Raw genomic sequence first — 22883 nt, forward strand, 5'->3', positions numbered from 1 at the left:
GGCCAGGTCCTACAAAAAAGTGAAAATATAAACTGTCTTAAGGAGCTGTAAGGGGCAGGAGCTGGGCAGAGAGGCGCCCGCGATGAGCAGAGATGTGAAAGAAGAGTGGTATTCGTTAAGGCAAGGGCTGCGAAGAGGAGGCCGGGTAGAAGGGACTGCTGATGACAAAGAGGCATCGACAAGAGAATGGGAAATCAGGTGCGGGTAAACGGGCCTCTCCCCCAGGGAGCGCTCCGTGCCCTAAGTTTGTAGACTTTTGTGCAATGCCACCACCTCACTGGCTCAACCTGATGAGAGGAGAGACTTCGGACAATTTCGATTTCAGTTTACGTTTGTTATAATCTTCAACATGTACAAAGCGGTAGGAATTTGGGGATCTTAAAACACAACTCTTACTGCCTTTTCACAACTACTGTCATTGCAGAGATGAAAAGTGGAGGAGGTTGAGAATTCTTTTCCTGGGGATATTGTATTTTGGTGCAAAATTGGGTAAATACAGTCTTCAGTGAGGGATAAAAATGGAAGTGATGTGTTTCCACTGTAAAAAGAGTAGGCTGTGTCACTTGAGAGTTGGGACAAGTCTTGGGATCCTTGCTCCATGTGGAGTCAGTATTTGCGAAAAGACTGAAAAAGTTATCCACAGCACTTCCCCCACAGTTGGAGGTTGTAGAAAAAGCAAAGGTCTTAGAATCATCTGCCACCAAGTTCAATTCCAGGCTGTGCCTTATCCCAGCTGGGTGACCCTGGGCAGGTTGCTTAATCTCTCTGAGCAAATGTTTCTTATCTATAAAATGAGATTAATAATTCCTAAATGCTGGCTCACTGTGAGGAGAGTAGATAATGCACATAACACGCAGGACATGCTCAGTAAACATAGGCGTAGTGTGATCAAGTCTCTATCATAGTTTTTCTTCATTTTTATTTCCTATCCTGGTGAAAATTTTGTGATCTTAGAGTCTTAGATAGAACCATTATGTGTTTCACAATCTACAGCAGATTGTGTGCTTTTGACAGTACTAGCACATTTCAGACAATTACACTCTCTTGGTTTTTGCTTTCGGAAGTTGGGGGAATTTTGCCCCCCCCATCACGTTCTACGTTTGTCAATCAACAGATACTATTAAGACAGAAATTAAGTCAGAGTGTTTCAGAGTTCTCAGTGCACATCGAAGGGTAACAACAGCTCTTCCTGACACAGCTTTGGTCTCCAACATCTGTGTCACTGGTGTGTCCATGGTCTTCAGCTTCATCCCCTATAATTCCTAGGGTGGGGGCTGCCCTGGAAAAATGGAAGGGAGAGAGTGGGACTGAGTTAAGAGGAAAAGGCAATAAAAGTCACAGAACACACTGATGTTAAAGTTCCCCTTTTATTCACAAATTGAAAAGCTAACAAGTAGATCATGAGCCAGCCACAGGTTTGTGAAAAAGAAGCCACTTTCCACTAAAATAAAGAAACATGATCCACCCCTACAAGTGCAGGGTGTTCTGAATTCATGAGGTTATGTGCCCATGTTGTTTCCTGTGGATGGAAAGCTGTGGTCACCAAACTGGCACCAGCTCCCAATCCTGTCCAAGGCCTGGGCTCGTGGCCTTGGGCTTGCCAAACATACAGGGGCAGGTGAGGTGGAGCACAGCATGAACTTGGCAGCCAGGCTCAGATCGTGAGCATCCAGCTGAATGTCTCCTCTTCCACACCCCATCTCCCACCACCTGTCAGTTTCTGACTTGGTTCTCAGAGATATTGACAGCCATTCTGTTGGACCTAACAGAGTGGAAGGCAAATGAGCACAAGGGTCACATGTGAGAGCCCTGGAGACAGCTTACATGGCTCTAAGTCCCAGCTCTGACCCTTACTAGCTATGTGACTAGGCAAGGAAGAACTCAGACCCTGTTACTTCATTGGTTAAAAAGGGGACAGTAATAGTTCCTACCTTAGGGTTGTCTGGATAAAAATTGATAAATAGGCTTGAAAGAGTCTAGCACAGAAACTGATTCAGCATAGGTTGGTGTTCTGACACTGCCTGGACAATTAAGCCAAAAAGGGGATAGGGATTGTTAAAAGGACCAGAAGCTCTCAGTCATTCGAAAGCTAGAGGATGAAGCTCGGTGCTTCCCAGGAGGGAGGGGAATGACACCACAGCACTGACAAAGAAACTGCTGCTGCGGCAGCTGCCACTGAGTCCCAATTGCCACAATTTACATCATTGCCACCTCTACACCAGGAACTTGGTTTTGTGGGTACCGCCGCCACAGCTGCCACATGAAAGAGCTTCCAGTCCCTTCTTTGAGTCAAAATCTGGCACAGGTGCATCCCTGGCTGCAAGGGAGGCTGGGAAAGTCACTATAGAATTTCAGCTGCCATCATCAGCTACCGTCATTGGAAGTAGTCATGGTCCCTCACCCAGACTCATAAAGTAGATTTCTTGAGTAGAGGGAGGAGTTCAGATGCCAGGCAGATAGACCTAATAACAAATGTCCAATACTACCCGCAACAAAGGGAGATACCATCAACATAGAAAAATAAGAGAGGATATTGGGTGATACCCTATAGGCTTGTCACATCTCTCATTTCACATTTTGAGATAAAAATCTAAACACCAAGAGGCCTGCTGGTTGCCTACTCAACATTTTCCTCTTCCTCCCTTAGTGTCAGAACACCTGTGTTATTAGGGGTAATAATGTGCCAGCTAATAAGTCCCATATCCCAGCCTCCATTGCAGGTGGGCGTGGGTGGCTAATGAGCAGAGGCATTGGGTGGGGCTTCTGGAAAACTGTAAGTGCCCTTTTGCTCTTCCCTCCTTTCCTCCTTTCTTTTCCTGCCCAGAACACAAAAACAACGGCTAGAGCTCCGGTAACCACCCTACAATAATGTAGCAACTAATGTTGAAGCCATTTGCCAAGGATGGCAGAGCCAACTATAAATATAGCCTCTGAGTATCTGATGACCTATGGTACCAGCCCCAGGCCACCGAACACAATTCTTTATGTGCTGGGGGGTGGGGGGGAATCTTATTTAAGCCATTGTTCCTTTGAGTCTCTGTTCCTAGCAGCTGAAGGCAGTTCCTTACAGATCCAGCTGTCTTCAGTGGTGTCACAGGGACATCTAGCAGTCCAAGGTGGCATCATCCTCTGGCGCATAGGAAAATCCCAGGAATGCACTTGAGGCCCCAGAGCTGCTGGCCACAGTGTCCGGAGTGCAGCCAATGGACTTGGACACGGCTTCCTGAGTGAACTCTGGGTCAAAGTTTTTCAAGTCAGCAGGTCCTGCCTGTGAATATAAGCCAATGATGAGAGGGGAACACAGCAGGTAGAGCCACCAAAGGAACCCACAAGCTCTGAGAAGGATGCTTGGCTTCCCCTCTGAGCACTTTATGGACACCCTTACTTAACTGTCACTTAACCCATTAGTTTATAATAGTTATTTTATTCCACAAGATCCAATAGCCACATACCAGTTCCTCTAACTCCCTGGCACCCTCCATGCCTGCTCCACAATAACCCTAAGACAAGCCGAGTCAACATATAGTTATTGAATATCTACCAGGCACTGTTCATGGCCCTGGGAATACAGGAGAACACAATAGAGTGAGCCCCGGCTTTCATGGAGCTTATATTATGCAGGGGGTAGGATGACTGATAATAAACATGTACACAAATAGATAATTTAGGGCATTGGTAGGTATCAAAAAATATAAAACAGGGTAATATGACAGGGAATGACTAGATTGCTTTAGCTATTTTGCGGGAAGACCTGTGAGGGAGATTGTAAAAATGGTCACAAATTTCCCATTCCCATCCAGAGATGGAGTCTCTTCCTCCATTCCTTTAATATGGATTAGCCACATGATTTGCTTGGACCAATGGGACATTACTCAATGTGATGCCATCAGAGGCTGAAAAACACACGCTGGGAGTTCTCTCCTGCTGCACTTGGAACCCTAAGCAACCATGTAAACAAGCCCAGGCCATCCTGCTGGAGCCTGAGAGGACTCATGAGTGAGAACCCAGCGGCCCCAGCGGCCCCAGCTGCCAGGCATGTGAGGGAGGCAATTCTAGATCATCAACTGCCAGCTGACCACTAACATGAGAGAGCCCAGCAGAGACAGCTGGCCTGGCCCAAGCCATAAAAACCATCCAGGAAAGCCATAGAAGCAGAAGGAAATAAAAAATTGTTTTTAAGCCACCTAGTCTGGGGGTGGCTCATTATGCAGCAACAGCTAACCGATACAACCCCTCTGCGGAGTAGGCACTGTCTGGGGAGAAGACTGGGCCAGCTGGGTTTTATGCAGTAAGCAGGTGAGCCAGTGGGAAGGTCTGCAGATCTGCTCTAGTATGCGAGCCTCAGCCCATGGAACCAAAGAGACTGTGGCTTCCAGCTTCTCGAAAAGGCCACAGGACACAGTGGTACTAGTCCAGGACTCAGAGCTCCACAGCCAAAATGTGAATCCTGGCCCTGGCCCTCTTATGCTCTGTGGCCCTAGACAAGGCAGGCATTTTTTCAGTTTTTTACAAATGAAGACACTGACACCAAAGGAACTTATTCAAGGTCTCACAAGTAGTAAGTGACAGAACCAGGAACCCGCCTCTACTGCGTCTCACTCTAAAGTCCATGCATTGTATTTTATTACCTCCCTGTCTAGTGCTTTATATGTTATTCTCTTTCCAGAGTATATGTTCAATATTATCCTCAAAGTCTTTTTTAAAATCCTCAGATAAAGATACTTTTCAGATGCCTGGACTGCATGCATCCTCTCTGACAACTGGTGTCAAGAATCTGGTGCTCAAAGGCACATTCACAAATAGGTAAATCACCGAAGGAGAGATGCAAATAGGAACATTGACAGTGTTGAGGTGTGCAGGCTGCTTGGATGAAAGGGACTTGACATTATTTGATGGTTAGAGGTGGCCAAGAGAACCTCCAGTGTCCACCTGAAATGGGGTTCCTTCTGTTCATACTAGTACTGCTAATTAGCATTTAAAAACTAACCACCTTCATTGTAAATCAAAGAAATATAAATTAAAGCAATACTAGATGCTATTTTTTACTTAAATTTGCAAAGTTAAAAACAACGTACATGCTGCAGAGAGTAAGCATTCACTAGCAGACACCCCCGGTCAGAAATAGACTCTGCTCCCTGGCACACAGTGAGGGGAGGGTGAATCAAGAACCAAGATACATTCACATTCTTTGACCTGGTCATTCCCCATCTGGAATCCATCACAAGGAAATAATCAGAACTCGGGGCAAAGATAGACACTTAAAGATGTTCATCACTACTTTATGATAAATAAAAAATGGTAATAACCTGAAGTTCACCATTAGGAGCATGGCTGAATAAATTATGTCACCAACATAGCATTGAAATAGTATAAGCCACTTAAAATGATCCTTATAAAGTTTTACGGGACTGGCAGAAATGGTGACATAGGCCCTGGCTCTTGTGGCTCAGTGGGTCGAGCACCAGCCTGTGAACTGAAATGTCACTGGTTCAATTCTCAGTCAGGACACATGCCTGAGTTGTGGGCCAGGTTCCCAGTTGGGGGCGTGCAAGAGACAACTGATCCATGTTTCTCTCGCCCACCAATGGTTCTCTTCCTCTCTCTCTCCTTTCCCCTCTCTCTAAAAAATAAATAAAATCTGAAGGAAAGAAGGAAAGAGAGAGAGAGAGAGAGGAAGGAAGGAAGGAAGGAAGGAAGGAAGGAAGGAAGGAAGGAAGGAAGGAAGGAAGGAAGGAAGGAAGGAAGGAAGGAACAGTTTTTACAAAAAGAAAAAAAGTGGATGGAGAAAAGTATCTATATATAAAATATAACCTAGGTAAAAAACATGTAGAAACAACTGAAAGGAAACACATCAGCTATGGTTTCTCTTGGGTAATGAGATAATAAGCTTTTTTCCCTGTTGCTTTAAACTTCTCTGTTTTGCATACTTTCTACAATGAATACATGCCATTTTCATCATTAGGAAGAAAGCTAACTATAGGGGGGAAATGTCTTTACAGGGCTTGGCTCCCTCTGGGCGTGGACATAACACAGAGCGCTTTAAAAACTGTAGAGGGCTGTACAGTGAGAGTTACTGGTGCAAAAAATAAAGAAGCAGTAGCACGGCTCATCACACAGAGCTCAGCCGGCAGTCAGGACTCCAGGGTTCTAGACCAGTTCTGCCTCTAACTTACCATGTGGCCTGGACAAAGCATGGCGCCCCTTGGACCCCCCCGTATTTTCCACCTGTAGAGAGCTGGCCCAGATGCCCTCCAAACTCCCACCAGCCCTGGTAACCCAGAATCTGGCATGTGGTGGCCTCTTACCACATTTGGGTTGAAGGGTGGTGTCAGCCTCTTGTGGTACAAGTCATCCCAGTTTATGGGGCTGAAGAATACGTGGTTCTTTATCTCCAGCTGCAGGAAGAAGGTGCTGATCAGAAGTAGCCCTTCTTATAGGCACTGCCAGCCCACCCCCTCTTGGCCCCAAGCTCCAATTCTGCCGGCAGCTGATGGTCAAGCCCAAAAACCTTTACAAAGAATGTAGCTTGCACCTGAGGCTGGTTTGCCAAGATGACGATTCTGCAGCCAGGCCTCTCCCCGTCGCTGTCCTCAGGAATCAAACCCTTTCCCCCCGTGGCATTTGTTTATTCCACATCTGTCTAGTGAGCACCTACTCTGGGCCAGCACCTGGTAGGCTTTGGGCGTGTGTCACTGAACAAGACAGCAGAACCTGCCCTCGGGGTCCCCGGGGGGCTTGTGGACCGTGCCTCACTCTGCCTTAGTGCATTTTGACTGTTTCAGAATGCAAACCAGAGAAACAGACACATCAACGGACTCTGGAAGGAAGGAAAGCCCCATGAAAAGATGCAGGCTCCCGGAGACCCAGAGTTTAGGACTCAGCCTGGAGCGTCTCCCGCCACCTCTTTCCAAACCAACGTCAGCACCGACCTTCTCCTGTCCCCACAGGGGACCCTCTCCCTGTGTCTCCCAAAGAATGATTCTCCGGCCACCTATATCAGCACACCACCTTCTGGGCTTGTTAAAAAGCCAGATCCAAAATAGCCCAGATCCCCCAAAACTGGTAACACTGGTTACCTCTAAATTAAGGAACTGGGTAGCTCAAGGGACTTTTTCTGAAATTCTTTGAATTTTGATCTATGTGAATGTATGTCTTATTTTTAAAATCATACATATTTTTTAAGATACAAATTTCTGCCCTGGCTGGGTGGCTCAGTTGGTTGGAGCATCATCTTGTCCACCAATAAGTTTGTGGGTTCAATTCCTGGTCAGGGCACATACCTAGGTTGTGGGTTTGACTCCCTAGTTGGGGTGCATACGGGGCGGGGGGGCAAACAATTGATGTTTCTCTCTTACATTGATGTGTCTCTCTTCCCTCCCCCTAAAATCAATAAACAAATGCAAATTTCCACCTGGAGGGAGTGGACTATCTTCATAAAAGCCCCATTCTTTAAACTGGTCAGGAATGGGTAGCCAAATGCCCTAAATGTTGTTACACTTCACAGCATCTGACATATAGGCTGTTGGTACAAGCACTTAAAAAACACTATGTGCCAGGCATTGGTCCAACTGCTTTGCATATCTTAATCCATTTGATCTTTGAGGCAACTTCAAGATAGGTACTGTTATTACAGAAGGGGAAACCGAGGCTCACAGAAGTTAAATGTGAGTGTCAGAGGAGGGATCTGAACCTAGGTAGTCTGCCTCCTAGCCCATGCATCTCAACCACAATGCTAGAAAAGAAAACAATTTCTAGGGAGAAGAGTACTGTGGTCTTCCTTTTATAAATCCAAATGATTTTTGGTTGAGTAGAGAATGTAAGATTATTTTTTAAATGCTACTCTAATTAAATATATATATTTACAGAAGGCTGGAAAATATATATATAAAATAAACTTGCTAAGGGAATGGACTGTCAAGGAGTAAGTGCTCAGATATTTGTAAAAAGCCAATCCAGTCCACTCTGCACAGAAGCCAGAGGAATTTCTTAAAACTTAAATTGGCTCTTACCACACCCCTGCTCAAACTACCCTAAAGCACACCACCCTCCTCCTCATTCCCACCACAGGACTTTTGCACATGCTGCCTTGTGTCTGGGATGCCTCCTTCCCACTCTGCATGAGCGGTTCCTTCTCATCCTTCAAGCCTCAGCTTGTCACCTCCTGAGAGATGACCTCCCTGACCATGCCATTGTGAATTCACCCCCTCTCATTATTGTCTGTCTGAGCTCATTGTTCTTATATTTCCTGATACTTGCCACACTCTGTAACAATTGTATATAATGTTTATTCATTGTCTGCCCCCCTCCATAAACATAATAAGGGCAGAGACCCAGTCTATTGGATGCCTAGCACCTAGCTCAATGTCTGTCTGGCGCATAGTTGGTGCTCAGTAAATATTGGATGAATAAAAGAACTAGACCGAAGGAAGTAATCGAGTAGCAGCGTCTGTGAATTTCCAAATGAACAAATTAGCAGGATGTGTGTCACTGTGCTTTTGAGCTGCCTCTGCAGGAAGGGGCCAGTGGTCCATTAGCAAGTCACTTACAAAGTCTGCTTTGGAGCCTAGCCGCTGCCTCTGGTCCTTGTGGAGAAGGGCTTGCAGGAGGTCACAGGCGGCCACCGTCCGGCCCCCAGGGATCTGCAGTGGCTGGTGCAGAATGTTCTCATACATCTGGGATATGTCTCGGCTGTAGAAGGGTGGCTGGTGAGAGAGGGAGAGGGCTCGAGGATCATCCATATGCAACTGGGCACAGGTCTCAGAGAGACTTAGAGCAAAGCCAGGTCTCCAGAAGGATCAGCCACACCTGTGTCTCGCATCTCGTACAATGGCTCACATGGCAGACGGGAGAGGGGCAGAGGCCTCCGCACTTCCAGCCCAGGGGAGAGGGCTGCTGGGAAGGCTAAGGAGTCTCTCTCCACCTGCGTGAGACTTGTGCACCTCCTGGGAGCATCCCCTAACCTACCTCTCTTAATATGCCTTGTGCACTAACTTTGCCCTTGGCAAAGTTCACACTCTCCCATTCATCATTTCATCCCAGCCTCACAACCATCCTTGGAGACAGGTAGTAATTTTTCAGAACAGAAGACAAGGCTCAGCGAAATGAAAGCCTGTGGCAAAGACACGATGAGAGCTAGGCCCCAAACCACACGCAAGCCCATCTTTCCTGATGCTCTTCCTCCCACCTGTCCTGCCAGCTCCTCCTTCCTTCTATCCACCAAGCTCCGTTGCTGATGCCAGCCCAGGGGGAAGCCTGGCCTAGGGCGAGTCTACACATGCCTCCATCTAGGTAGGCAGCCTAGGATTGGGTCCAGGGCTGGTTGTGCAACCTACCAGCACTGTGACCTTTCTGGGCCTCAGTTTCCCTTTCACTAAATTAAGAACAACTCCATTTCCTGCCGCCACTCGCAAAAGGCTGTTTTGCGGGACCACAGGAGTAAATAGCAGATGGTGTATGACAAAGTGCTGAACTGACACTGTTGAAAAAGACATATAATCCTTGTATTCATTTCAACATCATCTTTTTTAGCTCAGAGTAGAGAGATGGCCCGTTCACTTCCTTGAGGAGCCTGAGCAGGTGACGCAGGGGAGAGGCCCACCCCTACCTCTCCCCAGAGCCAGATGTCCCTTGCAGACAGCCAGACCCCACTCACCAGGCCGTGCAGCATCTCGTAGAGAACGGCCCCCAAACACCACCAGTCCACCGCCCGATCGTAAGGCTCTTTACGAAGCACTTCTGGAGCCAAGTACTGTTGAAAGACCCTGAGACTCAGTCTCCCCATTTGTAAACAAGGCACTTGGAGAAAAAGATTATGGAAGAGATGACATGTTGGGGCCACTTGTCTTATATGTGAACCATGGTGCCATATCCCCTGCTCCTTGCCCTTGGCAATGTCCAAGGAAGGGATGACTGGATTGTCAGGCTTGGGGAGGCCAGCTCTGTCCGGCGGCCACCCTGCCATTCACAAACACAGACAATGGCTCCTGCTCAGAGAGGTCATCTGTCCATGCGCTATCCTAAACCAAACGGAGGAGGCCCAGCTGAGATCTGAAACCTGGACCATCACACATAGGGAGAAAAATAGCGCTGCTAAAGCCCCGCCTCATGCCAGGTTGCGAGGAGCATCCCAGGCCTGCAGCCTCAGCCCCACAACCCCACCCAGACATCTGCCCAAGCAACAAGTGACCCCTTCCAGTCCAAGGTCCAAGGGTCAACACTGGTGAGAGTTCAAGGGAAGGTTTGAACCCCAAGGCTGCGTGGAGGCATCGGCAGGACAGACAGACGTGTGAATTACTGCTGAGACCCACAAATTTTAACTGTCCAGGTTCTTGGTGGCTGGAAGAGGATGGAAGAAAAGTGTCTTTCACACTTGCAAGCCCTGATCTTAATTGTCAGGCTAGGCCCTCCTGTTGCACATGAACTTGACCCTGTTGGGCAATGCTGTTCAATGCAGCAGCCACTATCCACATGTGGCCACCGAACAATTGAGACATGGCTGATCTCAGCTGAGATGGCCCATCGGTGTAAAATACACACAGATTTCAAAGACCTGAAGAAAAAAAAGACTAAACTATCTCCACAACTTTATATTGATTGTATGTTGAAATGACAATATTTCATGTACATTAGGTTAATTAAAATACATTATTAAAATTAACTTGTTTCTTTTTACTTTTTAGATATGGCTGCTATGAAATTTTAACTGCCTAGATGGTTTGCATTTCCGTTTCTATAGGACATCACCATGGCAGAGTCACCAGCAGCTGGCCGGGTCCCAGCAGCCCCTGGAGATGATGCCCCCGTGACACAGATGAGGGAACCGAGGCTGAGGGCAGCTCAGGGGAGGTCCTCGGGTGGGAGAGGTGAGCTCTTCTAGGTGTACACTGTTGCCTGTAATCTGGAGCTGTGGCCTCAACCCCTCACAGCCTGCCTTCTCTCAGGAGGGTCAGCTCACCTCGGGGGTGCCACAGAACGTGGACGTGGTCTTCTCCGGCTCTACGCCTTCCTTGCAGAGGCCAAAATCTGTCAGGACCACATGTCCCTGCAGAGGAGGGAATTCAGGGGCAGGAAGGTGGTCCAAGGTAAAGATATAGCCAGGCCTAACCTCAAAGCCCAGACACCACAGCTCAGGGCCGCAGGCGAGAGGTCTGATGCTCCTGTGTAGGCTGGAGGCTTTACTAAGAGAACCAGGGTTTCTGGACTGGAAGCGGCACGGGGGGCAAGGTGGGGAGAAGGTGTTCCTCTGTCTGCTCAGCTCATCACAGACTCAGGCCCATGCCCTGTAACAATGGCAGCTCCAGAATGTCCTTGCTGGAGGGGGCTGGTGGCAGCAGCCCCTTTGCAGAGGGTTGGGGACCTAGGAAGCTGCCACACCTTATGGCAGCTGGGCAGGCGGGAGGCCGGTGGAGGGCGTGGAGCGGGTGGATAGTGCAGGGCCCTGCCCAGATCTGCCCTTTAGGGGCTGTCCGGCCCATCTCCCCATGCTGGGACACTGCCCTCACCCGGAGTTACACCCCTCCCAGGGGCAATCCCGCCCGATGACTGACCGATGCAGGGGTACAAACGCCCAGCCAGCTCGCCCCAGTCAGGAACAGCTCTAGAGCCATTCCGGCTCAGGCCCTCCTCACCCTGATCGGCTGCGGCCTCACTGGCAACCACAATGCAGGTGAGCTTCCTCTGCCCAGTCCTGCCTTTTCACCCCCTTAAAGGCATATCTCTGGAGAGTGTTCCCTGATAATCTTCTGCACCCAGTGTTTCCTCTCAGGGTCTGTATCCAGGGCACCCAGTCTAGGACATGGAGGGACTACAAAATCCTTGAGCCGCTCCCTGACTCCACCCCTGCCCTCTATAGAACTCCTGCACACACATGCACATGCACATACACATGTGCCTCATGTGCACACAATTCTCACACATGCATGTACACATGTATGGGTACATGGACACACATACGTGAATGCATTCCTATACAATGTATGCAGAGACATCCACGTACTTGTGGGTGCATAGCACACATATGCAACTATGCACATACGTACACATACCTGGCAGTCCAAGAGAATGTTCTCTGGTTTCAAGTCCCTGCAGAAAACAAGAGGAAAGCGTGCTGTGATGGCTCAGCCACTTGGTGAGGACAGCTGGGGACCCGGGATCCTGGCAGGAGGAGTATCATGGAGGCTCACAGAGATGTCCAGGGAAGCCCAGGGAGGGTGGGCTCTTGATCCTAGAAAGGAGGAGGCTCTCACCCTCCCTCCGTGGGGGCACTCTCCTCAGACAAAGGACCAACTTCCCAGGGATTTCGTCAGAATGTCCCACACACCCCTGCCCACACATCCCTGGCTGTCGGGGCAGAGGGCCGGGCTTGGCTCTGAGCCACAGGCAGGCCTCACCTGTAGATGATGTTGAGGGAGTGCAGGTAGCCGATGGCGCTGGCCACCTCGGCGGCGTAGAACCGGGCTCGGGGCTCCAGGAACCTGCGCTCCCGCTGCAGGTGGAAGAAGAGCTGGAGGGAGAGGACACCTGTGAGACATCTGAGTCCTGGGGTGGGGGCTCCAGCCCCTGCAGTGCAGGGAGCAGCTGGCCAGGTCCCCCCCTCTTTGATCCACAGTGCACTCAGACGACCAAGGGCATGTCAGCCCCCACCCCCGACAGTGGTTTTGGACATCCAAAGGGTCAGCAGGAGAGATTAATTAGCACGGATTGAGCAGCTACTGTGTTCCAGGCTCCAAGCCAGAACCTTTCTCATCCCTTATCTCATTTAATCCTCATGGCCACCTTCAAGATATCAAATGTGATGCTAGTTTCACCTAAGAGGAAACGGGGAGGGGTCAGAGCTGTCAGGTAACTTGCCAAGTTCATGCAGCTTGCTTTTGGCAGAGCTGGAATTTGAAACTGGGTGGTTTGAAGATGTGTTTTTCCTCTACCCCAGGTGATAAGATTATTGTGGCTGAGGCCAGCTCAGCCCAGATTAGATCTGCCCATGGGCCAATTGCTTGGGTCTGTTTTGCTGGCATGGAAAGCCCTTCATCACCACCAGGGGACTTAGGGATGCGGACAAACACTCCCATCTTGGCATCAGGCCAAAAAGCATGAGGTCACACAGCTTAAATCTAGGATCACTGAGGGGACCTCACTAAGTTTTACCCAGAGAGCCAGAGTGAAGTCCAGGAGGGAACTCAGCTCATACAGCTGTACTTCTAGGTCACCAGGGAGCCTCACGTCTCCATTTACCACAGTGACGGGTCACTCCCACCAGTGGCCGCTGGTGTAAAGCAAGGGCATCGGCAACCTTGACCACAGAGCTCCTCTAACATTGACCTTCCCCAGCTGAGTCTGGGCAGCTTTGCAGGAGGAAGACAGTACAGACCCACATTTCAATCCTGGCTCTGCCAGCTACAAGCTGGGTGGCCTTGAGCAAGTGAGTTAGCTCCTGACCCTCAGTTTCTCCACCTACAGAATGGGTCTGTTGTATGAATAATATGAGGTCATTCCAGAACCTGGTACTCAGGGGGTATGTGGGATGGACAGCTGCCAGCTAAGAGCTGGCCAGGGGAGCTGCCTGCGGGCCCACCCACCTCTCCTCCATTGACGTAGTCGAGCACAAAGTAGAGTTTCTCGGGGGTCTGGAAGGAGTAGCGCAGGCCCACGAGGAAGGGGTGCCGCACGTTCTTCAGAAGCACGTTGCGCTCCGCCATGATGTGGTTCTGCTGTGGGGTCACATGGACAGGGGCCCGTGTCACAGCCCACAGGGCCCCACTGGTGGGGGCTGCCCTGCCCAGCACCTTCCCAGGCCCCTCCTCAGGCACCCCCTGCGGCTCCTTACAGCCAGGCCCAGCTCCTTGCCTAGTATTCAGGGTTCTGTGTGGTCAACCCACATGGGTGCAGCTCCAGCCCCCAGATCAGAAATCCCTGCCCCCCAACCCTGGGGGGATAAGCAAAACATATATGATTACTGAATAAATGAAGCCACCTTCATGCTTTGGTTCATGCTGTTCCTACTGTCTGGGCACCCTCTTTTCAAACCTTCAAGGCCAGCTGCAAGGCCACCTCCCTCAGGAAGACCTCCCCTACCCACACCCAAGCTGTCCTTGTCAACGTTAATGCCCTCTCCTGGGTCCTCTGATTTGCTATTCAGCCCTGTCTTAGGGCCTGCTCCCTCCTCCTAGTGGGGCTGGCGTTAAAGAGCTCAAGTGAGCTAAAGCCTCTGCCACTCCAGGATGGCTGCAGCTGCAAGGGCCTTCGGAGACAATGAAGTGTGACCCCACCCTGCTAGATGTGGCCAAGGGCTTGTCCACCATGGGGCCCTGAATTTCCCAGGGAAAGGCACAGAGCTGGGACTGGCTCCTCCTGAGGCCTGTGGGTGAGGTGGTTGACTGGCCTTCTTTGAGAGGGTCAGCACCCTGGGAACCACCTGACTCCCTCCTGTGACCCCCTCTTCACCTAGCCCATGGAGCCCTCACAGTTGGGGCTCATCTTGGGAAGCCACCCTAATGTGGGAGTTGAGGAAAAGGAGAGGAAATGCTTATGCCTGAGCTCTGGTACCTCTTTATTCTTTAAGATGGATTTTTTCTGCAGCACCTTCACCGCGTAGAACATCCCGTCGGACTTGCGCTTGGCCAGTAGGACCTGAGTGAAAGCAAAACGCAAGCTCACTCAGGTGACCACTCCTGATGGCCCCCCAGCTCTGGCCCTGCATCCTTGAACCTGCAGGCTGTAAGCTCCCTCTTTGCACATGCAAGTGACAGGCAGGGGGTGGAGGAGGCAGAGAAGGGGAGACCCAGGCCTCCTGCCTTCACCACGTTACTCACCTTCCCATAGTTCCCTTTGCCGATGACTTTGAGGAAGTCGAAGTCAGTGGGCCGGGCACTGGGGGAAGAGGGGAGACCGAGGGTCAGCATTTGCAAGCTTGCGAAACCTCGTCCTGAGAGCAAAGCCAGACTGCTTTTTCACTTTGAAGGTGGGGAATACAAGGAACTCTCCTACAGCCCCGCCTCCTCACTGCTGAAGACTGCCACATTCTCCCTGTCCAGGGGCGTCTTGTAAGACTGGCCCCTGTACTTGGGGATCTCATGATCAGATAAACAACAGGTAAGGTGGGGAGAAAACCAGACACAACTGCATAAAAGGTGAGGGAACCGGCTTGAAAGCCTGAGAAGGGACTGAAGGGTGGGGACCTGCTAACAATGCAGACTTTGGGGGGCATTCCAGGCCCAGGGCTTGGCATGGACCGAGGCTGGGGAATTAGTGCAAGGTAAAGGCGGGGACGGTCCTGGGCACAGGGGGCAGAGGGTCTTGGAGGTAGACCAGAGAACTCAGGTTTTATTCCCAAGGCTAGGGGAGCCAGTGAGGAAAGTTGCTTGAAAGACCAGAACTTACTTTGGGTTGGCTGAAGGCCCCAGATTGATGTTTCCATTGGCCCTTGAGGGCTAAAGACATTTACAGAAAGAGGTAATTAACATCACCAGGTCCCTACTTCCTGGCTCCCTCCTTTTTCCCTTGCCCAGGGCCTGTTCTATCTCCAGCATCACTACTGTGCTCCTTCAGTCCTCCCTCCCTCCCTCCCTTCCTCCCTCCCTCCTTTCTCCCTCCCTTTCCCCTCCAACCCTTCCTTCCTTCCTTCCTTCCTTCCTTCCTTCCTTCCTTCCTTCCTTCCTTCCTTCCTTCCTTCCTTCCTTCCTTCCTTCCTTCCTTCCACGCCTCTACCCACCCACTCCCTATCCACCATTTCATCTCCTTCTCACAACAGCCTTGGGAGGCTGCTGGCTGTCATGCCAATTGTGAAGGTGAGGAAACTGAGACCCAGAGAAGAGCTGCCCTGTCCAAGGACTTACAGGTGGCCCATGGGCACTATTAGAACTCAGGTGTCCTCAGGGCCAATCCTATGATTTTTCCACCCCATTTACTTCCAGAAGTCTTTGCCCAAGTCTCTTCTCCATTTACTCTGCAAATAGCCCACTTCCGTGAGCTCAGTCCTGTCTGGGGTGGCCCACCTGCCTGGCAGGCAGGTGCTTCATTAGATTTTTCTGAGCCTGGTAAGGAAGCAAGCCCCCTGGCGGTGGCTAGGGGAACCAAGACCCACTCACCTGTGGACTGGGGGTCCCACCTGGGCTAGGACCAGAGTCCATTTCGTAACAGTGATAGGGTGGGTGCTGGGGCACAAGGAGGAGCAGGCATTAGAGAGTTGGTTGGGGGGTCAGCTTCCCCTGTCTAGGGCCTCAGGCACCGCTGCCCTCACCGCCCCTCCCCAACGGCATCCATGTACTGCCATAGCCTGAGCACCTTCTACCCCAGAGGCCAGCCACCCCTGTGTGGGACAAGAAATGATACCCCCTGGGAAGGAGAGAGGGTGGTCAGCGGTGGCTCCTCCCAGGCTGAGACTTTTACAGAGTTGGGGACAGCCAGAGTAGCAAGGTCCCTGAGAGCCAGGCAGCCCCAGAAGTCCAGGATGGCCAGGCCTGGAAGGACCCTGGCAGACCATAAAGTCTGCACCCTTCCCTCCATTTTACAGGTGGGGAGCCTGCGGCCTAGAAAGGGACTTGCCAGGATGACACAGCTTGTGAGGGGCAGGCTGGGCTCCCATACAGGCATGTTGCCACCCTGAATCCCTGTAGACGCCCCAAGCATGGGCTCTGTGCTGTTATCTCCCTGCCACAGGGACTTCTGCCCAATGCCCCTGGCAGGGCAGCTGCCTTGGGGGCCTTGGGCGGACGACCTGGAGAAACCCCGGGCTGGCCAGGGTCTAGCTGAGATTAAACAGATCAGCTGGTCTGTGCAGCCAGGATCGCAGCATTTTTCCTGCCCCCACTCTGCAGGGCAGAGGAGGCTGGCCTACTCAGGCCCCGACTCAGGGTGCCCAGGGCCGCACAGCCCCACCCCTGCTTGGAAGGTCAAGGCCAAGAGCTGATATTTTCCCCGGCATCACCGTTGCTTGGCGAAACTGCTGGATACTGTGCTTCTCAAGACCACAGCCTTGGCCCTTTGCGGTGCACGGGCTGGAGCCCGGCCTCTCTAGATACTCTACCCACCTTTACGAGGGGGGCACCTTGAAGCGCCATCCCATGGCCTTCTTGGGAGCTGAGAAAGTAACCACAGGGGACGGAAGGGAGTCCCCGAGCTCTGTGGGGCCCTGAGAGAGCAAGCTGTGGAACTGCCACCAGGGAGTGCAGCAGCCCGGTGCCCTTGGCCTGTGACCCTGCAGACAGCCCGCACGGCTGTCACCCCCTCTCCTGTGCCGGCCGTGACGGCCCCTCTGCCAGGCCCTGGCCCCCCAGCCCCCCGGCCCCGCGTACCTGCACCGGCCTGAGGAGAGGCTGCTGAGAGGAGCAGCAGTTGGAGGCGGAGGACTGGCCGTGGACAAGAGAGCCTCTCTCTGTTCTCCCAACAAGGGCTGAAGTGTCTGTGCCTGGCGCCGGCCTGGCCCCAGCTCGAAACTCCCGGCAGCATCGAGGGGGCTGTTGATGTCATGCAGGACCCAGCAGAGCTTAAGATGGGCTGGGAGCCCTCTGTTCCCTCGGGGACATCGCCTCCCCCTGGGGGGTGGGCGACAGCTGCAGGAGAGCCCTGGGGACTCGGGTTTAGTAGAATGTGTGAGAGTGGGTCAGCGTGTGCGTGGGCAGGTGTTTGCTGTGCGGGTGTGCGTCAGCCTGTCTGTCATGCCCGTGTGTCCCCGTATGAGTCCACGTAGGTGACTACCTGTGTTCTGATGCTAGTGAGTGTCACGGTGATCACGTTTGTGTAATTTTTCTGTGTGTCTGTGCATCTGTGACTGTGTGTTCTCAGGGTATCTGTGTGTGTACTTTGGGGAGCTTCTGTGTAGGGTGTCGATGTGTCCCTGTGTATCTTTATATGTGTTAACATGCTTGTGTGTATGTGTGTGAGTCTACATGTGGGCCTCTACACGTGTGAGTCTGCAGATGAGTATGGGTGGCTATTGATACATGTGTGTGATAGTGTAACCACGTGTAGGTCATTGTGTGTCTGCCTTCATATTGGTGGGTGCATGTTGGTGAATTCGTGTGTGTTGTGTGTAGGGGCCTGACTGTAGGAAGACATGCTCCCTGGGGCCTTCCCCGGGCCTGGTGTAAACCACCTGGGACTGAAGATGAGGTCTCAGGACCCCATTCATGGCAGCTGAGAGCCCTTCGCTTCCCAAGAACCTGCAGGTGTTTGAAAGGAACCTGGAGCCCAGGTGTCTGGCTCAGTCCAGCTGGCCTTGGTCTTTGACTCCCAAGTACTTGGCCATTTGGGCCTTTCCCTGCCGGCCCATCAAAGGCCCTGGCCTGCTGTCCCCCGGATAGAGCAGGCTGGCTCACAGCTCTCCAGCTACATAATAGGCAGGAAACATGGTCCCAGCAGCACTTGGCTCGTGAAGTTCTTACTGCCTGGTGTGATAATTAGCCACTCACGGAGTCCCTCCTCACCCCCAGAGCTCATGAGGGGTGTTCCGGGGAATGCAGGAGTTTGCAGGGTCCGGAAAAGCCCCTGTTCTTCTGGAACATCCTGTGTGGCTACCCCATGCCACATCCAGACCTCCACAACTCACCACAGTGGAGGGGTCTATGGGGCTGGAGCCAAGGGGTTGGTCAGGGCCTAGTGGCCTTGGGGGTTCTCTGCAGGCCCTGAAACACTGGGTGCTGGCAGCGGGCAGCCAAGGAAACCCGAGTGAACAATATCAGAGCCTACCATCTTCCAACAAAACAGAACTGTTGAACCCATACACAGATGGGCGGGATGTCATGTTGACAAAATACATACCCAGAACAAGAACATTTCTTTTCAACAACAAGCCCCTGATTAGCCCCTCATTCAGCAGCACTGTTTTCAACAGGAAAGCAATAGCAGTGATAATGATAACCTAAATGGTCCACCACAAAGCCCTTCGGAATATCGCCGCTGTCATAGCGCCCTCTCTTGACCTTCCAACCCCACCCAGATATGGTCCATTTTTCAGTTCGCCTCTTAAGTTCCTCTCCTTGAAAGAGTGGTCTTTCCATACAAAGAAGCTTTCATCCCAAACAGGGCACCAAAAGAGTGACTTCCACATACCAGAGCCAGTGAGGGGTTCTTCATCCCCGCCTCACTCAGCTTCTCAGGAGGATGTGACCTCCCCACCTTCTCCCACCGCTTCCGGTTTTCCTCCAACCTCACTGACTGCTCTTCGTCCCCCTCTTCTGCTGGATTCTCCTCCTCTTTTTACCCTTAAACACGGGCCTGTCCCAGGGCTCAGCCCTTGGACCTCTATCTACACGTGTTCCCTAGTTGATCTCAAGCAATTTCATGCCATCGAGTACCAACTACACTAGATAATTCCCAAACACATCTCTCTCGTTCAGATTCTCTCTTGCATTCTGAATTTAAATATCTAACTGCTTCTTTGATGCGTCACTGGTTAGATATCCAGAGGCACCTCCGAGTTCACGTGGCTCAAACGAGTCTTGGTTCACGTCCCTTCTACTCTTCCTCAGCCTGCTCCTTCCATCTCTGCAATGGTGCTACTACCCCCTACTCAAAAGTTCACACTGACACTCTCACCCCACCCCCACTCCTCCCCGAAACCCCATCAGGCTCTAACTCCCCAATGCATCCAGAAACCCACTGCTGCGACCACCCTGCCTGAGCCCCCAGCATCACCGTCGTGGATTATTGCAACAGCTGCCCTACTGATTCTCTGTTTCCGTCTTCACCCAGCACAATCTCTTCCCACCAAAAGCCAGAATGGCTTTTTAAAACTGTAAATCAGAGCATGTGAGTTTGTTGTTCAAAACTCCAGTCACTTCCCGTCACTTGAAGGATCAAAATCCAAAGTCTTTCGTATGGACTACGAGATTCCACCCGACCTGGCTCCGCCTTGTCTCCACTGCTCTCCTCGCACTGCACTCCAGCCCCCCTGGCTTTCTGGCTGTCCCTCGCACACACGGAGTGTCCTCTAGCGTCCGGCCCCTGGCACTTGCTTTTCCTCTGCCTAGAGGAAATGCTCGTCCCCCAGGCATCTGCTTAGCTGCCTTCCACTAATGTGACAGAGGTCTTGGCTCACATGTGACCTCTCAGGCAGGCCTTTTCTGATTACTGGTGCCCAACTGTCCTAGTTTGTCTGGGACTTCCAGGTTTTCCAGGATGTGGGACTTTCAGTGCTAAAACCAGTACGTTCTTGGAAAAACCAGGATGGTTGGTCACTCTATGAAACCAGTCTTGCCCATTCCCTCTCCATTTTTCCTGCTTTATATTTTACTTTGTAATACTTATGATTTTTTGACACCTTCTCAGGCAAGGCTTTATTTTCTGTCTCAAATGAGAGCGTCAGCTCCATAAGGGCAAAGACTTCTCTTGTTCACTGTTGACTGCCCAGCCCCTAGAACAGGGCCTGGGATATAGTCAGTGCTCCATACATATTTAACTAATGAATCAAGGAATGAATTGATAAGATAAATAGCAGGCCATATGTAAAATAGAAAATTACCGAACAACAAACACAATCGATACATGAACCTATGTAAAATAAAGCAGAAACATATATGTGCCACAGTCTCAAGCAAAAGGAAGTGAGGGAGGGAGGGAGGGAAGGAGAGAGGTGGGGGGGGGAGAGAGAGAGAGAGAAAAGAAAGAAAGAAAGAAAGAAAGAAAGAAAGAAAGAAAGAAAGAAAGAAAGAAGGAAAGAAAGAAAAAGAAAGAAGGAAAGAAAGAAGGTTCAAAATGGTAGATGTACCAGGGATACCATATTTGTACAGAAAAAAAGACACACATGCACATGTACATTTGTGCACAGTCACAGAAAAAAGTCTGGAGGGCCATGACCCAAGGTGACAGTGGGTTAGGTTATTTTTTTTATCTTTGTATCAGTGTGTAAAACTTCTAAGTCCTGGTGGGACCTTTGACATGTCCATTGCTTCCCATCACCTTGACTGTGACCCCCACACCTGACCAGCTTTCTGCCCCTACAGCTTCTTGCTCCCTACTCTGCACCTGTTTCTGTTGTTGTATTTGTCTTCCCTCTGCTATGATTGATTCATTTACCCCTGCCTGCCCAGGACACACCAATGGCATACCAGTGACGGTGCGTACCAAGTGCCAGCTTGATCTGATTTTGTTCCCACAATGCCATGGGTTAGGAACTATCATCTTCCCTGTTTGAAGGAGGAGAACGCTAGGCTTGGAGAGGGGAAATGACTTGATCAAGCCCCATATCCGATAAATGATATAACTGAGATTTGAACCCAGACAGTCCGACTCCAAAGCTTGAATTTCAAGAAGTTAGGAATTTTAAAAAAGAAGGCATCAAGTTAGTGGGAAGGAAGTGAGGATGTAAACTGGTTAGTTAGGAAGGAAGACAATTAGGGGGCTGAGAAGGTAGAGGGACTCAGCTGAGAAGGAAGGAGGGAGGGATAGGGGGAAAGTTAGAAAAAAAGAAAATTAGGAAAGAAGGAAGCAAAGGAAGGAGGGAGAGAAGAGTTAGGAAGAAAAAAGCATTTTAGGAAGAAGGGTGTTAGGAAGGAAAAGAAGTAAATAGGTTGTTAGGAAGGAAGTTAGCTAGGCAACTAGTTAGTCAATTTGGCAGCCCATCAGGCTGGCAGGCAAGTGTCCCGCTCACAGCAGAGCCTCTCACCTGAAAACTCTGGGTTCCAGCTCAGGTCCTGGGGAGCAGCCCCGAGCACAGCTCTGCCCTCCTCTCTCTCAGCATGGTCCCCCCAATCCCGAATTGCTGGAACAAACTTCCCCGTCAAGAGCGACCTGTCACCCACTCACTGAGACTCCCAAACAAGCTCAAGTTCAACCTCCCAGCCCTGCCAGCTGATTCCTCGCCACAGGGCCTTCCAGTTACTCATTAACCGCTGGGCCTGAATCATGGTGCTGGCTGCACCCACTGGTTCCTCAAAGGCCCTGCCCTGGGGAACCCTCTGAACTTTTACAAGCTACTGCACAACTTATGTGACCTTGGCTGGACAAGTGACTTCAGCTCCCTGAGCCTCCTGTGAATTGGTGATGATGACGTGTGTCCTGCCTCACAGGGGAGGATCCCTGAATTTCCTTTCAATACAGTCACTTTTTTATTGTCTGAAATCACACCCCCACCCTCCCAAGTTCAGCTCAAATGTTGACTCCCACAGAGCCTCCCCTGATTTGTCAGCTGAATCACTTTCCGTTTCTCTTACAGCCTGGAGAACAGGCCATCCGAAGGCCTTGTCGCACACAACTCTCCCCTCTGCTGGTCTCTGATAGGACCACCAGCCTCTGTGATCAGCCCTTTCCTAGACACCTCCAGGGAGGGGCAGCTCATGCCTGACACGTCTGGCACTCTCGTGTTGAGCCAAAGCCTGCCGTCCAGAGCTCCCCTGCACTGGCACTGTCTGGGCACCATTCCGTGGGCTCGGCTGGCTGAGACCAATGCTCTGCTCTGCCCTTCAGAGACCGGAGGCTCAGGACCCAGGGATCAGCTCTCCCCAGCTCTGATGGAGGGAAGGCTTTCTCTGGTTGATCTGAAGGTACCCAGACTGAGGGCTCTGACTCAGGGCAGGGACAGAGCCTGGCCTGCTGGACAGGGAAGAAAAGCTCCACCCAGGGACCCCTCCTCCTCAGCAGGCAACTCAGAGTCTGACTGGCATGCTGCTTTCTCCAGTTACATTTCATTAAAATGTCAACAACATGCCCTGGTTGGTGTGGCTCAGTGGCTCATCGTCCTGTGGACTGAAAGTTTGCAGGTTCGATTCCTGGTCAGGACACATACCCAGGTTTGGGGTTTGGTCCCCAGTGAGGGCATGTACAAGAAGAAAACCAAGTTGATATTTCTCTCTCACATCAATGTTTCTCTCTCTCTCTCTCCCCCCTCCTCTCTCTAAAAGCAATGAAAAAACGTCCTTGGGTGAGGATTTAAAGAAAGAAATAAAAAATAT

At 51.0% G+C, this 22883-nt stretch overlaps 1 protein-coding gene across 3 annotated transcripts; it reads right to left on the bottom strand.

Annotated features, from left to right (window-relative positions):
* Positions 1–802: 802 nt before the first annotated feature.
* SGK2 (serum/glucocorticoid regulated kinase 2) lies at positions 803–21791 on the bottom strand. 3 transcript variants are annotated; one of them, XM_054573728.1, is made up of 15 exons: positions 21599–21791; positions 17289–17450; positions 16083–16148; positions 15376–15425; positions 14808–14865; positions 14542–14625; positions 13575–13703; positions 12390–12502; positions 12045–12081; positions 10955–11041; positions 9653–9748; positions 8547–8702; positions 6306–6395; positions 3069–3268; positions 803–1279 (listed from the first exon to the last, which is right to left on the bottom strand). In XM_054573728.1, the coding sequence occupies exons 3-14, from the start codon at positions 16122–16124 to the stop codon at positions 3104–3106; spliced, it is 1107 nt and encodes a 368-aa protein (XP_054429703.1). In that variant the 5' UTR covers positions 16125–16148; positions 17289–17450; positions 21599–21791; the 3' UTR covers positions 803–1279; positions 3069–3103. The 3 variants fall into 3 exon arrangements, with proteins under 3 accessions (XP_054429703.1, XP_054429700.1, XP_054429702.1); XM_054573725.1 differs by having other exon boundaries at positions 804–1279; positions 13575–13706; positions 21599–21790; XM_054573727.1 differs by lacking the exon at positions 803–1279 and having other exon boundaries at positions 1367–3268; positions 13575–13706.
* Positions 21792–22883: the final 1092 nt, after the last annotated feature.

The sequence above is a fragment of the Pteronotus mesoamericanus genome, unplaced genomic scaffold (genome assembly GCF_021234165.1).
Source record: "Pteronotus mesoamericanus isolate MK-2021 breed Mesoamerican mustached bat unplaced genomic scaffold, CSHL_Meso_final contig_25, whole genome shotgun sequence".
NCBI classification, from domain to species: Eukaryota; Metazoa; Chordata; class Mammalia; order Chiroptera; family Mormoopidae; genus Pteronotus; species Pteronotus mesoamericanus.